This window comes from Camelus bactrianus, chromosome 30 (genome assembly GCF_048773025.1).
Source record: "Camelus bactrianus isolate YW-2024 breed Bactrian camel chromosome 30, ASM4877302v1, whole genome shotgun sequence".
Classification (NCBI taxonomy): domain Eukaryota; kingdom Metazoa; phylum Chordata; class Mammalia; order Artiodactyla; family Camelidae; genus Camelus; species Camelus bactrianus.
In genome coordinates, this window is record NC_133568.1 from 5,793,116 (window position 1) to 5,810,810 (window position 17,695).

Below are 17,695 nucleotides of genomic sequence, written 5' to 3' on the forward strand. Positions count from 1 at the left end.
AAGACTACTGAGATAGGCCCGGGATTGTGGCCTGTGCTCAGGTAGCTAGGCAGACCCTCATGATCAGAACAGACAGAGGGCAGGGGACCCAGGGCAAGCTTAAAGGATTGGGCGCATTTCAAATTTCAAAGCATGGTAAATAGATCCTGAATAAAGGGAGTCAGGATAAGGAGCAGGAATCAAACCCAGACCTGAAGGTGGAACAGAATCCTGCAGAAAATCTGCATATGAATGAACTGCCACCTGTTTTAGTAAAATCAAAACTGATCTTCCAAAGTTGAGACTCTTTATGTGGAGACAGGCTGCTGGACCTTGCAGTACAAATACTAGTCTCCCATATTTCCCTGGATCCTGCAGCCTCTGCACCCAGAGTGGCCACGGAGTATTAGATCCCTGAGAGGTACATTCCCTAGAGATGTGACTAATGGAAGCAGTGCAGTGGGGCTTATAGGCTTATAAGCTGTAATATATAAAACAGTTTATCAGAATCACTGGGCTTGAGAGGGATTACAGATTCTTCTGGGAATCTGATGAAAACTTCAGGCTTTCCCTTCAGAAAGGAGGCACCAAATATGTATCATGTGAAAAAAAAAATTTATACAATCTAACCTGCCCCGAAACGAATTCATGGTTAATAAGTCCTGATTGAGTATGGTGTTCTGCATTTGTTTCCTGCCCATTATTAATGTTTTATATAATTGTTTCAGTTGCTATCTGAGCTGTATGAAGAAGGTTTGGGCATTTAGTTTCTACACGTGAGCCAAAAGACGAAAGGGGGAAAGAGTAACACTGAGGCCATGGCACTGGTGACAACAGTAACTTGTGTGAGATCCCCGGGGCATGGTAAATCTGGAGGCAATGAAATGGGCCAAGGAAGTCCAGTATCCCCTTCTCACTGGATGGTTCTACCTCTCTTCCTTAGGATCTAGGTTTTATTTTACTAGCTAAGAAGCAGTTCCCTTATAAATCATGTAAGGAGATACTGCTACTGAGCTAGTTGGTCTTGTGTGTGTGTGTGTGTGTGTGTGTGTGTGTGTGTGTGTTTTAAGAGCAGTATCCAGTCCCAGGCATGGCTGGCCTAGGCCCTCAGGTGATGGGTGGGTGAGACCTCTGGCCAGGATAAGGAGAGAGGGTAGAGCAGGAAGAATGCTACTGTGACCCAGCCTGAACTTCACTCATGGCTGTTTGTGACTATATTGTAAGTTTTACACATCCAACTCCAGCGGCAGGCCCTCAGACTCTGTCTAGAGGTGTCAGATATGTAACATTGAAAATTTAAGGAGTAATTATCTGGATAATTCAAGTTGAATAAAACCCCATTTATCACAAATTTTAGGTCCTCTGAAGCACAGAGTATCTGAATTATCCAATTAATCCTGTACTTATATACCACTTAGAAAAGAAAGAAAAAGTTACTTTTTTAAAGTTACAGGTAAATATCTATTTGGAAGGATAGATCCCCAAATGTGTCAACATTTCAATTTTAAAGTCTATTAAGTGTATACGGACCTAGTCTCCGTCTTTTGCTTTAACTACGTTCTTTCTCCCTTTTCTTGATCTCTTCGAATTCTGTTTTCCCTTGAAGCCCACTTTGGGGCCCACCCTGCCTGTGAAGCAGAGCTAGCAGAATCACTCTGATGAGATTCCAGAGAGGAAATGAGACAGTCCGGTCCTGTCCTCGGCGTAGGGCCGTGAGCAGTGAAGCCGCAGCTGATGCTAATGGTTGGGTGCTCTTTCCCGAATACGCTGGTCAACATTTAAGCTCCTTATTCTCTGACCACGAAACAGACTTGCTGCTTGTACCGCTTTTTGCCACTTAGCTGTCCTGGTTTAGATGTTATTGTTTTATGTCCATGATAAGATTGCGAACTGGTATTGAAAACTGGCATTTACTTGCTTTATAGCCTCGTGGTCTTCACTTTGATTTGTTCCCCCTCAACAGAAAATGAAAGCACTAGCAGAAAGGAGGAGGAGTGCCCCATCCCTCGTCCTGGATGAAGCCCAGCAGAAACGGCCGAGGACCAAGTAAGTGTGGAGCTCTGTGCTACACATTTGGCACGTGCTGCGTTGTTTTTTTAAACGTGTGAGGTTTGTTTTTAATCAAGACCAGAATTCTCTGTTAACTAACAGAAAATAGGACTTTTGTTCTGAGGTTATTTAATAAGGCCTATTCTTTATGTGAAACATAAACATAATGAAATACATAATTAATTACTTTCATTTTCCTTTATTAACTGTTAGGATTTTTTTTCTATTTTTTATAATTGAGGTATAGTCAGTTGACAATGTTGTGTCAGTTTCTGGTGTACAGCACAATGCTTCAGTCATCCATGAATATACAAATATTTAGACACTTTTGAAATTCTGTTAAATAGCTGTGAATTTTGTCTCAGGATAGAAAAGGAGGAATTGGAATGAATGGATAAGCATAGACATGTATATAACAAAGGGATATTGGGTCTAATAGGGTTGAAAATGACTGAGAGAGGTGAAGTGCCAGGTTAGGGAAGAAGCCAATACGTGACTTACTGGGGTGGTTTTGAGTTAAGAGAACCAATATGACAATATTGCAACCATGACCCTCTGCCTTCCGGCCTCCCCATCACCTCTGCAATAATTGGTGCTTACATTGGAGCCGGTTCCCCAAATTCCTGCCTCACAAATAGTGAAATATGATGGGTTTTGTGTCAAAATAACCACAGGAAATAAAGTTTAAGTTGAAATTGTGTATGTTTTAATCTTCAGCTTGTTTCCTATGAGTGTCTCTAGGTCAGTAAGACGAGTACTTAGTGCCAGAGAACAGGACTTTCACTTACAGGAATAACGCCTTTACTCTGTGCAGTATCTGGTGGTTAATATGTGTCCAAAAAAAAAAGCTATTTTGGGTGTTGAAGGTGCACAAAATATTTGCAAGTAGCGTAATCTGGTAGGATTGGTGAAGACCTTAAAGGTCATCTGGTCTGGAGGTTTCCAGACCTTTCTAAGTCCGTACTCTGCAGTGAGACCCAGACACCTGCATATTTGTTTAAAAACCCTTCACAGTTAATTGTAATACACTCTGGGTGGAGAACCACTCCCGCAAGCTACAGAAGAATCCTTTCTTTAAAGAATGCTCTAAAAAAAAAACTCAAACAGAATTTTAAGAAAATATAGAATTATAATATTTATTTCTTGTAAAACAAACTGTGTGGATGTTATAAAACAAAAAAGTAAAAGTCCGCACTCTCTGTCCCCAGGGGTGACCACTATTAATCATTTGTATGTCCTTCTTACACCTTTGTTTATGCAAATGTGATTAGGATTTTTATAAGGTGTTATTTAGTAATTAAAGGCTTGTAGGTACCTGGTATTCAGTTATTATTTGTCAGATGAATTAGTTAATGAGCAAGTGACTCAATTTCCAAATCAAAATAGGAATTTAGTAAGTTAGCACAGTAGTTTCTGACTTTTCTGCCCTTCTTTGAGTAGCCAGTACATAAGACTTTCCTTGTTTGTTGGTATTATTCGTGAAATTCTGGCTAGGGAAAAATGCAGATCCATTTTAGCACAATGATTCTGAGTTATTGTTAGGAAGTTATTTCATGCAGCAAAATACCACAGGAACGCATGTATGTGGTCTGGGAATGCCACATATATTGGCATTCTTGTCGTACTTCATTGTGTACTTAGGGATAAACTCAAGTCACACAAACTTCTTCCAGAAAGTCACCTGTTTTGATATTTCAGCCCACCTTGTAAAAGTTACACCAAAATGTACCCGGTTTGGTTTTACGTTACAGTCTGTTTGCACTTTGACGTTGGCATTCGCCCATCTCCATCCTCACTATCCAAATTAATTTACTGTGTGTGTGTTGTTTGCAAGACTTCATAATAAGTACTTTCCATACATTACCTTTCACCTCTGCTTTCTGCTGCTGCGAGGAGAGGAAGGCAGTGCCAAGGAAGCACTGTGGTGCAGTGGAAAGGGCTTGGGCTTCGGCTGCGTCCAAATGCTGGCTCTCCATCCTGATTTTCTGTGTCACTTTGGGTAAATTACCTAATCTCTGAGTCTCAATGTTTTCCTCTGTAAAATATGAATCTAATGCTTTTGTCATAGAATATGAAATGAGAAAATAAGTGAAAATGCTTAGAAGGTTTACATAGTTATTATTAGTTGCCTCTTTCCTTCCCTTGGGTATATTTCATTTGTAAGGTTTAAATCTCTTGAATTCTCCAGCAAAGTCAAGTTTGTTAAGGAAAAGCCACTATTTTATCATCACAGTATCGTATGACTAGAAACAAATCGAGCCTGGCTCAGGATGTAGTGGAAACTGAGTTGTGTCTTGAGGATGACTTGCCCTGGGTCACACAGTTGGTTATAGCATTAGAGACGGGAATGAAAACCCAGGTCTCTGATTTTGATGGAATATTCTTTGCATTGCATAAAGACAAGGAGAATGATACAATGTCTAAGAGAATGGATTCTGGAGCCAGATGGCCAGGTTTTGAATCCCAGTACTGTCCCTTACCAGTTGTGTGATCTTGGGCATGTTTTTAAACCAGGGGTAATAATAAAACCTACTTCATAAGGTTGTAAGAAAGACTGAATGGCTCTTCTGTATGTAAAGCTTTTAACGTAGCTTCTAGCACGTAATCAGTGCTGGAATGAAGTGCCAGCCTGAAGGTTGTTAGTGGTAGTAGTCATAGTAGCAGCAGCACTGAAGCTCACATTATCCTGGAATAGAGACACTTTCAGGACCGTGGTAGATGCAAAATTTAAAAAGATGGAAGATGCAGTCTGGAAGCCAGCTTGACCCTAACATTAAATTCATTTTAGCAAGACAGTTATATTTCTAAGGTCACACCTAAAGTGAGATTAGTTCAGAATATTTGAAATTTATTCTCGGTAGACACTAACAATTCTTAAGGTCTCCCTAGGCAGAAGTTGAAAGTGTGCCTGGAATAATTCTGGGAAATTAGGGCCTGAGACATGGAGGATTGACCTGGTTTGCTTGGCCACTTGAGATGAGCAGACACCAGGGCACTCATATGTGCCAGAGCTGTGAGTCAGGGCTATCAGATTGGCTGGTTTGGAGTAAGGATGCTTGGATGAGAGGACCGCAGCAGAAGACATTGGGGAAGGAGGAAAGCAGCCGTTTGCTAACTGACTTCTTCCTCCTGGTCAGTTCACTCCTCTTGTGCGTGACTACACACACACTGGCTAACGTTGTCCTACTCAGGCTGCCCCACATTGTGTTCTGCAAATTCTTCCTTATTCCATTTCCTGTTTCTCTGTCTAGCATCTAACATCTAATTAGTCTCAAGTGGATGATGACTTAACCATACTTTCAAATGCTAGAAGTACATTTATACTCTCAAATAGTTTACTGAGGATTGTGGTCAGGCCTGCTTTCACAGCAGAGTGAAACACTGCTTCTACCGGCAATAGATTAAGTGTGAACCTGGCAGATACCATCCCTGAAATGAGCTGAATGACCTCACAAAGGCCCCTTTCATGATGAGTCTCTGGAGCCATTCTTTCTGGGTTTGAATCTGGCCCTGCTTCTTACCAGGTGTGAGAATTTTGGCAAATTTCATAACCTCATAGGGTACTAAAGATTTAGAATTATAATATATCTGGCACATTGTAAGTATTATATAAGTTTTTTATTGTGTAAAGGTATTAAAAATATATAAATTCCTGTGTGCCCTCTCGCGTGATGTGTAATTTTCTTAGTGTTCCAGGTGTAGGTTTTCTTCAGCTTGAATATCTGCTTTTGGAATGAAGGAACTGTGTTTTCTACTCTTTAAATGCACATGTTCAGTGCTAGGTGTAATACAGATATTCTGTAAATATTAGCTGAGCTGAGTGAGAGATTGCTTCCTTCCCCTGGCTAAGAAGGTCAGCTGTCTGTTGGAGCAGAAAGAGGGGTAAGAGTCCACTGCTACCTAAGGAAGTAACACAGCAAGTGTCAAAAGCCACACAAAGAAATGCCCATTCCAGAGTGACCAGCAGTTTAATGTTTGTTGATTTAATGCTCACATGTTTAACGTGTCTGTATTATGAGTCACTGCCACTGAGCCTCTGATGCGTAGCTCCTGGTGCGATGGATTCAAATCCTGCTCTGTCACTAATGGTCCTGGTAGAGTCACCTGGCCTTTCTTCAGCTAGGACTCTCCTTGCCTCTCAGCGGCGGGAGGAGGGGGAGGGTGAAGTTGACTAAATCTTTCGTGTTCTTTGTCCACCAGCCCCTAACTCTATGATTTTGTGTTTCTTTATCCCAACCATAACTCAGGCGCAAGAAGAATGGAAAATGGTTGAGTGGTTCTTGAAAAGACTTGTTTTTCAAGTGTAGGATTTTTTCTTATTATGTGTAACATGCACAAAATTTTTGTCAATAAATTTTTAAGGAGTTTCTGTTCTGCTGTTCTGATGATTCCTTCCACTGCCCATCACCTTAGGTCTCCAATGTGTGAGTCATGATCTCTAAGATAGCCTTTCAAAAAGAACTTTTGCTTAATCCATGGTTGTCGTATTAGTCAGTCCACAGTTCTTGTAGTTGGGCTTTTTTGCTCTCCAGTGGACCGTGGACACACTTCGCAAATTCCCCACCTGTAATCTTTGAAATCCAATTTCCTCAAGCCCTTTACTTTAGGACCATATTTAGGGTCAGAGGAGATTGATCTGCCCGGTTCTGAATTTTAAATACCCTTTAAATATGCATTAAGTTCAAATCTTACTCACTTCTGAGCTGTCACACCCAGCTGACAGCACTGATCACTGGGACATGCCAATACCCGAAATAAAAACGTCTGACTGCTAGGCTTTTCACAGTTTATTTAGCAGCTCTGTCTTGTAGTTCTTTCCCGCAGATCTGACATGTAGTTCCGTGGGGAAAGGAAACCTATGGAAAGGAAAGTTACTCTCTGAAGCGTTTCCAACACTGTAGGTCTACAGAAAAAGCCCCACTGGGATAGACCTCAATCTTGCAAAACCCTTTTGTCACAGCTCTTAAAACTCTCCAAGGGTGCTTCTGTCACAGAACTGAGGATTGTGTATCCCCCTTACCCACTTTGAGTGCAAAGGTCAAGCGTTTGCTCCTATGGGATCTTTGGTCTGTTTATTGTCATAATGTTGTTTTAGTAGCCAGTCTCCACAGTGGCCCCAATGATTCTCAATACTTGGAATTCACACTCCTGTCCAGTCCCCTCCAACAATGTATCAGCACTGATCCGTGTAACCAATACCATGTGGCAAAAATGACGACGTGTCACTTCCAAGGTCAGGTTATAGAAGCCTGAGCCTCTGTCTTGATTGCCCTCATGCTCTCTCCAACTCACTGATCACTTGCTCTCGGGGAAGACATGTCCTGAGCAGCCCTATGAAGAGGACTGCTGTGGGAGGAACTGAAGTCTCCAACCAGCAGGCATGTGAAGGAGCTTGCAAGTGAATTTTCCAACAGCCAGGTCTTCAGAGATCGTAGCCCTTGTTTTTTAAGTGTAGGGTATTTTTATTTTATTATTGCTTCACTGCAACCTCATAAGAGACCTGAGCCAGCCCCACCCAGCTAAGCTACTCCTTGGTTCCTGACCCTTAGAAACTGTATGAGATGATAAATGTTTGTTGTTTTAACTGCTGTGTTTTGGGGTAATTTGTTATGCAGCAATTGGTAACTAGTACAGGCACCTTCAAGTTATGAAACTAGCTTTCTAGAATGCTTCTCCTATGTACCTTTTATGTATTCTTATAGCTAGAGGTAGAAAGATGGAAACAGACTGTTCCCATTTATAAATGAAAATGCTCACTCCCCGGGTAATGTCATTTGTTGGAAAAGGGGCCAGATAACATTCTTTCTTTCTTTAAACAGTTTTATTGAGATACAGTTTATGCCATCTTATTTACTCATTTGAAGTGTACATTTCAGTGGTTGTTAGGATATTCACAAAGTTGTGAAGCCATCACCACAACCTTAGAGCATTTTCATCCCTCCTAAAGGAAACCTTGTAGCCATTAGCTGTCATTCCTCATTCTCTCCCATGTCCCTTCTTCCCCTGTCTCTACCTCTAAGCAGCCATTGATTTCTTTTCTGCCTCTGTGGCTTTGCCTTTTCTGGACATCTCATATAAATGCAGTCCTGCACTATGTAGTCTCTTGTCACTGGCTTCTTTCAGTTTTCATAATGTTTCCAGGGTTCATCCATTGATATGAGTTCATCAAGCTTGTATCGATTACTTTTCATTGTCAGATACTATTTCATTATATGGGTAAATATAGCAGTTTTGTTTATTTGCTCATCAGTGGATGGACATTTGGGTTAGTTTCACCTTTTGGCCGTTATGAATAATGCTGCTGTGAGCATTCATGTACCAGTTTTTATGTGGACATAGATTTCATTTCTCTTACATATATCTAGAAGTGGAATTGTTGGGTCATATGGTAATTCTGTTTGGCTTTTTGAGGAAGTACCAAATTCTTCCCAAGGCACCTGCACCATTCTGCATTCCCATCAGCAATGTATGAGGGTTCTAACTTCCCCACATCCTTACCATCCCTTGTTATTTTCCACATTAGTGAGTGTAGAGAGGTATGTCTATGTTTTTATTTGCCTTTTTCCCTTATGATGTTGAGCGTCTATTCATGACACGATGTGCTCGGTTCAGCTTGGTTCAGCTCGTGTATTCCCTTCCTCAGATCTGGATTCAGGTCTAATCTAGGCACTGCTATTAGGTTGGTTATCATTTCTAGGTCACTGAAAGTCATAAGGAGAATATATCTTATTTAGAGACAAAATATGTCATAAATGCATATAAATTTATTTCTAATTCAGATTCAGGACTATAGATGTGTTCATCACCCTAGCCTATGCTGGTATCTGTGTTTTCTGTCTTTCATGCTGAGAATACCACATTCAGTGACTCTGGGAATCTATGAATTGAACTATATAATTACTCACATGATTTTACAATATACAGTTTCAGAATAACATCATCAACACTACTACCATCAATATGATTACTGAAAATAGTTTGATTTTTTTTAAGCAATTATCTGTATCTTTATGACATATCCCATTAGTGATATACAGGAATATTGGTTTTTTTAAAGTGACTTGGATTAGTTTTTCTGTTTGTGGTTATTTTGGCTAATTTGTTTTAATTTTACTTTTATACTTTTATAGTTTACAAGTTTTATAGCTTATCCTTTATAATTTTATAGTTTTTACTTTTGTATAAAACTAAAAATTTGTATGGTTTCATAAAATTTTATAATTAAGTAAATATTTACATAGTACTTAAAACAAGGTATATTCAAAGAAGTTTAGTTTCTATCTCCTCAACCTTGTTTTTTTTTTCCCTCCTTTGCCATTGCCAACTTTCAAAACATTCAGTTTTTTATATAAGTAGATGTGAATTCTCTTTCTTAAATAATGATATATACTTTCCACCCCACTTTTTTTACATAACACTATCTCTACGGCCACTTCATACTAGTATATAGAGATACTTTTCTTCCCTTTCTACAGCTTACTGGTAATCCAGAGCTTACAGATGCAATGGTTCATTCAGCCAGTCTGATGAAATTATGATCACTTTTTTCCACTCTTCTGCAATAAATGATACTCTAGTGATAAGCTTGTACTTATCAGAAGTGGAATTGCTATCTATAATTTTGCTAGATATTGACAGATTTTCCATTTTTAAAGGTTGTGCCATTTGCATTCTCATCACTGATGTAGAAAGAGGTCCTGTCTCTGCCACAGCCTCACTTACAGATTATGTTGATGTGATGTATCCAGGGTGGTTTTCATTTAAATTTCTATTAGTATGAAGTAAAACATATTTTAAATTATATATTATGTAAACAAATGTAAAGTAAATTTTAAAATATTTACTCTGCTATGAAAACATAATCAGAAATGCAGGGCAAAAAAACAAACTCATCGGAGCAATGTAGAAATATAAAATGTTCTTTACATAAAAATAAATGCTGAATTATTATTTCTGCTGTCATTTTTTAAGTATAATTCAGAGTGTTAATTATGAGAAGGTCACTGGATTTTTCTTAAACTGAGAACTTACATCCAGATAATATTTCCATATCAGTACTACAGTCTTACGAAGTAAAATTTTACTAAACTTGTAAATTGACTCACTGGATTTAAAGGACTTTTTTTCAGCTAACTTTTGGATGTGAATTCCTTGTCCTCCTGCTGTTATTTTTCCCCCAGCATGTCTCTCCCCCGTGTTCTGGATAAACACGTAAGTTCTTAGTTACACAAAAATGGGCTTATGGTTATGTTTGTGCACCTGGATAACAAAGCGGGCTAATTCCTCTTGGACTTAGTAACTGTCTGCTTTTTATGAAAAAAGAAAATAAGATGAAAACAGGAAAAACAGACAAAGGAATCAGTATCAACTTTTTATTTTTTAACCTCCCACAAGCGTTGGATAAGTAGGATAACTTGTAAGTGGAACTACTGGTCTAAGAATGGTCTCTGACATGTTTGTTTTGGAACTGTACAAGCTTCTGAACTGAGTACCAGAAATCTGTAGTGTAGAAATTTTGGACTCAGTTCTCACTGGGCTGAAATTTTTTTTAATCTAATGACAGTCAGAGATAGCTCTAATCTGGTGGAGGCAACATTAAACTGTTTTCTTACCTTTCAATTAGGAAAAAATTTTAACATGAAGTTTACAGAACAGCGCTCATATACTCAGTACCTGTATTTTCTGTATAATTGTTGACATTTGCCCTAATCATTTCCTCTGTATTTGTCTGGGTATCTCCATATCTATACGTTCTCCTGAGCCATTTGAAATTAAATTATACACATAGTAATTTCACCAAAATACTTTGGTATAGTCCTCAATCTAGCCTCAATTTTTCTCTCATATCCGACCTTTAAGGTAAGAGAGTGGGTGAAAAACGGGCCAACATAATCAAACACTGGACATTCGTAAAGAGAGTAGCAGGCATGCTGCTGGTTTTCTAAGGCACTGAAAATAAGTGCCTTGAAATTTGGGTGACCGCTTTTAGTTCTGAGGGGAAAAGACCAGGGTATTGTCCTTGGAGACTGTGTTCCTGAGAATATCCGCTCTCCATTGGTGGAGGACGTGGGGCAGAGCTACTGTGGATGGGTGTGGGTAACTGGCCCTCTACTCCCAAGATCTAGTAAAAAAAAAAAAAAAAAAAAAAAAAAAAAAGGCTGACTTGCCAGCACTCTCCACTGGCCCCCAAGTTAAGCCTTGGGACTCCACCCCTTTTAAAAACTGATGGAAGAACAATTCATTACTCTGTATCTTCATCTATTCCCATGCCCTGTCATTATTTATTCACTTTTCTCTCTTTCTCACAGTTCTCTCTATAAGCCAGTGACAGCCATCTCTTCTAACACACACCTCAGATACCTAGAGGGTGTACCAGCCTGTGCAAACAAAACCTTCCGAGGTCAGTGGTCCAGAGTGTGGTCCTGAGAATCACCTGGGAAAATATTAGAAATACTGATTATAGCACCCTGCCCCATGCTGAATCAGAGCCTGCAGGACTAGGGCCCGGCATTCTACATATGTTTTAATCAGCCCTACATGTGACTCAGATATAGGTCAAATCTGAGGCCATTCACTGGGTGAAGTCTCATTCTCAGAAGTGATTAAGCCATAGTCAGGTAGCATAGCATAGGCCAAGGAGTGAGTGTCAGGTAATAAGGCTAATCCTTTGCAACACCAGAGGGCAATTTCCAGGCCTCTTCAGGATTTCTGAATGTCTGCAGAGGGCTGATGCAGGCTCTGGTAGCGCAAGACAAAAGCGAACGATGAATAGCCGCAGCCCGAGTCCAGGATGTTATAGACGAGGGCCAACCCCGAGTCCTCTGTGCATAGATGGCGTCACTAGTGAACGGTGTACCATGTTTCACTCTATTTGCATTTTGTGAACCCGAGTTTAACTTTGCCCTGTAAATAAGAGTGTTTTTTCAGCACACATTTTTTAAAAAAAATCTGCTTTCCCTCCCACGTAGGCACAGTGAATCAGACAAAACGAGTCGTCTTCCTCCTTGCTGGGCATAAACTGTTACTGTTCGCAGTAGGGGGGACTCTCTCCTTGAGCTACTTTTAAATACGTGTTGTAGTCTTTGTGCCAAGGAGATGGGAACTGTGATATCTTAAGGAAGAAGAGGATTATACAAAGGCTACAGGAAGGCAATTTTTTTTCCTAAAGCAAGTGACCCTTTAGGCTTCTTAAGGTTTCTAGGAAAGTCCCGAATGGGTTTCTCCTTTGCCTGTAGGACACAGGTCAGTATCCACGGCTTCTGGACCATTTACCCATGTGGGAAAGGCAGAAAAACCTCTTGGTCTCAGGATTCTGCACCAATACAAACCAGAGGTCTGCTGCCATTGAGGGAGAAGCTAGAAAGTCTGTTTTTTTTGTTTGTTTGTTTGTTTTTGCCACAGAGCTATCACAAATTCAAGGCAGAATTAGGCTGCCATGGGGATTGAGGAAGGGCAGGACTATGAGAAGACCCTACCTCAGAGGCCCAGGTGCGTAGACTCTGCCTAAAATTGAGACAGGCCAGGAGGACTGAGAACCCCACTTGTTCCCACAAAGAGCCTAATGCTGAGTAGCATGCAGTAGGAACCTCCTGCTAGGACAAGAGCAAGAGCTGGCAAGAACCACCCTTCCACGAAGCGCAGGCGTTCAGGGGCAGCTAAAAGATGAAAGCGGACCAGGAACACTGAGAAGAACTCTGTAGCGTTCCAGGCCTCACCCTAAGCACAGGCGGTAGTGGTCCGTCACGGGGAGAATCCGAAGCCTGTGGTTCACTGATGTTAAAGACAGCAACAACAAAACCCAAACCCAGCTCAGCAACTGACTAAAGCTTCTCAGCCTCCCATGCTAACGATAATGACCTGACAGAAGAGGCGTGCCCATTTCCATGAGTAAATACCAGCCTCTATTATTCTTCTATCACAATGTCTAGTATTCAATCAAAAGTTTTGTGACACAATAAATGGCTAGAAAAAGACCCATGGTTGAAACCTAAAGCAGCCAGCTAGACTTAGAGACGATCTGGATGTTGGAACTATCACATGGGGATGTTAAAACAACTATGATTGATATGTTAAGGCTCTAGTGGAAAAGGTGGGCAGCAACCATGAACAGATGGGGAATTTTAGCAGGGAGGTGGAAACTGAAAAAGAGCCAAATGGAAACGTGGGAGATAAACATGTGCTATCAAAGGTGAGGAATTCTTCAGCAGTTTTATCTGCAGACTTGACGTAGCTGAAGAAAGAATCAGTAAACCTGAAGATGGATTAATAAGAAATTTTCCAACGTTGAACACGAATTAAAAACATGTGACTTATCCAGGAGCTGTGGAATAATGTCAGACGGCCTGTCATACGTGTGAGTGGTCCCAGAAGAACAGAGAGGAAAATGGGGCAGAAAAAAATATTTGAAGATACAAATGGCCAAGAATTTTACACAATTAAGGAAGAAGCTCAGAAGCTCTCAAGCTGAATAAATAAACCAAATTTTGTGTATTGGTAATGGAGGGAGGACATCCTGGCAGGGAGGGATGGCTGGAACTCTCAGCTCATTGTCTTGTCCCTTTTCATCCATGTACCACTGAGGATCTTGCTCTGCTTATCACTGCTGTCATCACACTGATAATTTAAGACTTTAACCCTAGTGTACATATAGCGCCAGCATCCCAGCAAAGGCAGACTGTGTGGGATTACCTAAGTGAGACACAGGAGTGCATTTCTCCACGTGTGTTCAGTGTGAGCGGGCAGCATTGCTGCTGTCGGATGTTCAGTTGAGGGGACAGAGGGTTCTCCATCAGCTTTCACTGTATGTATAGCAGAGTAAAAGCTGTGGGAAATAGGGAAGTAAAGAAACCTCTTCAATCTCACGTTCCTCTCAGGTTCCTTTTCCCTGATCTTCACAAAAGATAAACTCTAGAAGGAACAGGCATTTTGTTTGTCTCATTCACCTCTTAGAACAGTGCCTGGCAATTGTTAATTTATTCAGTAAGTATTTAAATGCCAACTATTTGTCAGGCACTTTTCTAGGCATTTGGGTATATTGTTATGCGGTCCTTGCTTTCATGGAGTTTACATTCCAGTGGGGGGATGTGGATGGGAAAATGCAAAACAAATGAGAGTATTAAAAAGGAGTACCTTGTGTAAGAGAACAAAACAGGGCCATAGAAGAGAGAGTGGCTAGTCTCAGTAGGATGGCAAGGCAGGTGCCCCTGAGCTGGACGCCTTTCTCGTGGTCCTCTGAGTGCCAGCCCCAAGGGGCTCCACATTCTTATGTGACACCAAGTCCAAGAGTAAGAAGCCAGAGTCGGGCACTCTTATCCACTTCAGAGACCTGCCTCTTCCCGTGTCACTAGCCCTGACAGTATCTGCCAACTGCAGAGCAGACCCATGACTGCCTGTGAGGAGCTTTATAAGATGATAGCAAGATGGACATCATCATCGTAATTCATTCAGCAAACCTCCATTGACTTTCCGGTGGCCAGACGCGTCTAGGAGCACAGTAGTGAATATGACGGACAAAGCCCCTTGCCCTCATGGGGGGCAGGGACCCTGATTTTGTCCTGCTGATATTTTGGGCACATGAAGCTCTGGCTCTAAAGAGAAGACGACTTGCTTCCCACCTCCCCGTTTGTTTCATTCTCTTTCCAAAGTCTGTCTGCTTAGCTCCCTGGTTTGGAAAAGGAGACTGGGGTACAGCCAGTGGAAAGGTGGTTAACATGGCTGTATTTCTGTGGGTTACTCGTACTCCCCATAGGTCTCTAGAGTGAGGTCGCTGGAGAAGCTTTTTCTGAAGAATGAGAAACATGAAACTTGCACTGCAATTTATATTCTGCTTAGCCTTCTCCAAACCCCTGCATTCAGAAACCTCTGGAATTTATTTCCAATGTAATTTTATTGGGAATGATAGAAACAGTAGAGCATTTTCCGACTAACCTCCCTTTCTAGGGAGGCCTCTAAGACAGGGGATATTGCTTCAGCCCTTTGCTGAATGGTCAGAGAGAGCGCTGTTAGCAGCACACTAATGTCTTCACAGTCTGGAAATAAATCAGGCCGCATGTATGTTTGCTCAGCTCCCAACACAGATGCAGTGCGTGCTTTCTGCTCTGTTAAGGCAATGATGTCATTCTAGCTGTGTGAAAAATGACTTTAAAAGGTGGTTGGGTTTTAGTAGTGCTGTCATTTCTTACTTTGTCTGGCCTTTAATATGTGCATTTCACACTTGAACATGTGCCGGCAGTGATTTTTAAGTATTCCATTTATTACTAACACTTTTAAGGACTTTCAATAAAGTAGAAATTAATACACTTGTTAATTAGTATTTGTTTATGATCATTGTGATTCATCTCTTGATGATCTGAACATGAGAAAAAAAATTTTGAGAATGATGAAAGGATTTTTTAATGATAATTTTAATACGATGATTCCTCGTGATGAATGTCCAGTTGGTGAGAACTTCATAATGTTTCTCTCTCTTTTTTTTTTTTTTTTAGTTTGGTTCTGATTTCAGTTCAGCACACATTTGTTGAATATATGCTAGGCTTTGTGTTTTATAAGGAGCAAAATTTAAAGATCTGCCCTTGTATGGGGGGTTAGAATTCCAAAATCACACTGGGCATCTTAGCACATGCTTTTGGAAATGTGCACACAGCCCAAGTCTTTGAGAGGGGTGAGTCTGAGCTAGACTCTGTTAACTTAGGCAAGAGAAACCATTTTTTGAGGGTTTTTTTCCCCCTAATATCTTTTAGCTTTTTCTCAGTTTTGGAATACTTTGATCACTTGAAGCCGCTATGAATGAAATTGTGTGAAGTCAGATACTCATCTTTCTGGAATTCTCCTGTCCTCTTTTATTTTTATTTAGCAGCATTGATGGAAAAGAGTTCCAGAAATAGAGTGACGTGGATGTATAAGTGGGACTACAATCGTGAAGTAGGCGGGGAGCTGGAGCAAATAAGCAAATGCATCTGCCTCCTCCAGAGAGTTACTTCTTTACGCTGTGCTCTACCGGGTTACCATGGTAATCATGTCAAACAAGAGGACCGCTCTTTCCCACCCCTCTCCTAGTCCAGCCAAAGAGTATTAATACCAACATTAGATTCAGAGCAAAGTGGCTCTGAGGTTTGGTTTTGGTTTCTGAGTGGTCCAGATAAACTGAGTGATTTCCCTAGTTTAATTTTGTAGGTGGAGAAGACACTGTTTTGTTTGTTTAGCTATTAACCCTGCAAACGTTTTAGTCCTCTGTACCAGGCACAATTCTAGAAACAGAGGATCAGAAATAAGACATGGACTCTGCCTTACTGCACAGTCTAAGGTGCTCACTGGGAGCGCCATTCAGTTGGGGAAGCAGGGCTCACAGACACAAGACACATAAAGAACATGAAAGGGAGCATGCAATTCAGTGCTACGTAGCGCATCTGCAGTGCATTCAGTCCACGAGTAACACCTGTTACGAGTCAGATACAGCTACTCTATCAGAATACAGACTTTAAAGAAATATATTTGTATAGTTTCTGTTTAGAGAAGAGAAAGATTGCTAAGTAATGTAGGTAATTGAGACATACAGTGAAAATATTCCTGGTCTCCAAGTCTTTGTAGCAACAGTGTTTGTATTGTGACCAGTTTCAACCAAAAAAATGGGAAAACAGCCAAAGATCATTTACTGTGAGGAAAAACTAGGTGAAAAGGACTGCCAAAGCTGCTGCTTCTGCCCCAAATTGAATGCATAATCCAAAGCCTGCTTACTTTCAGCCATCAGAAAACCATTGCTCTAGGCCTGACTTTGCAATAAGCAGTTTGGTGACTTTGACAAATCAGTTGATCTTTTTGTGCTAAAGTTTTTCTTTTGTCCAAAACCTAACTCTCTTGAGAGACTCAGATCCAATGCCGACTCCTCTGTGAAGCTTTTTCTGATGTCTTCCTCCATGCCCACCCGCTTCATCCCCGTTCACCACCTAATTGTCTCAAAGGATGCCTTCTGACTCCTAAATTCCCTTCATCCTTGAGTTGTACCTCTTTTCTATGGTACTTACCACTTTGACCTTATATCGTATCATTTTTTACATCAAGTTACACCACTTTCAATACGTCTCGATGCCAATCAATGGTCCTGGTCAATTTAAAGGATTTTTTGTGTGTGTTTGGTTTTGCATCTTGCTTTGGTGACAGATGCCGAAGTTTTACAGGGTGAAAATAGTGATTTAAAATGCCAGGCCTTTTAAGTGCTGTGTCGTAGCAGATTTCACTCATACTTGCACAAGTGGTGACAGCCCAGGTGAAAAGGATTCATAATTGGAGTTTCTTATACAGTAGTAAATATAAAAATTGCTTCTCTTAGCAACTTAAAAATCTTTTAGCTCAACATTTGTTGACAGTATACATTGTATATATTCCATAGAAAGCTTTTATTTTAACGATTAGACTCACTTTTGTTTGAAATTGGAAAGTGTATTAGATTTTAATGCTTTCAGGAATTAATGTCAAGATTAGAATTCCCAACATAGGCTCAGCTGAAGCACTTGAAATAATATTAAGTTAGCCCTGTCTGAAATTACAGCATCTTTTTAGTATGTTATTTCTGTTTTACCTACAATAAGTGAGTTTTAGGACAGTAAAATAAACAACTTTTTGGTTCTATTTACTGACAGCCAACTCATTCTGCTTTATTAGTTTTCCCTTC

The 17,695-nt window shown here is 40.5% G+C and overlaps 1 protein-coding gene and 1 pseudogene across 1 annotated transcript in view; one reads left to right on the top strand and one right to left on the bottom strand.

Annotated features, from left to right (window-relative positions):
- Window positions 1-1,942: 1,942 nt before the first annotated feature.
- The window catches only part of LOC105066969 (rho GTPase-activating protein 20-like), a 63,284-nt gene continuing 47,531 nt past the window's right edge, over window positions 1,943-17,695 (top strand). Inside the window, exon 1 of the mRNA XM_074355214.1 lies at window positions 1,943-2,025. Within this exon, the coding sequence (XP_074211315.1) occupies window positions 1,946-2,025 (80 nt within the window). The 5' untranslated portion in view covers window positions 1,943-1,945. The remainder of the gene's footprint in view (window positions 2,026-17,695) is intronic.
- LOC123613396 (small nucleolar RNA SNORA18) lies at window positions 6,827-6,965 on the bottom strand (annotated as a pseudogene).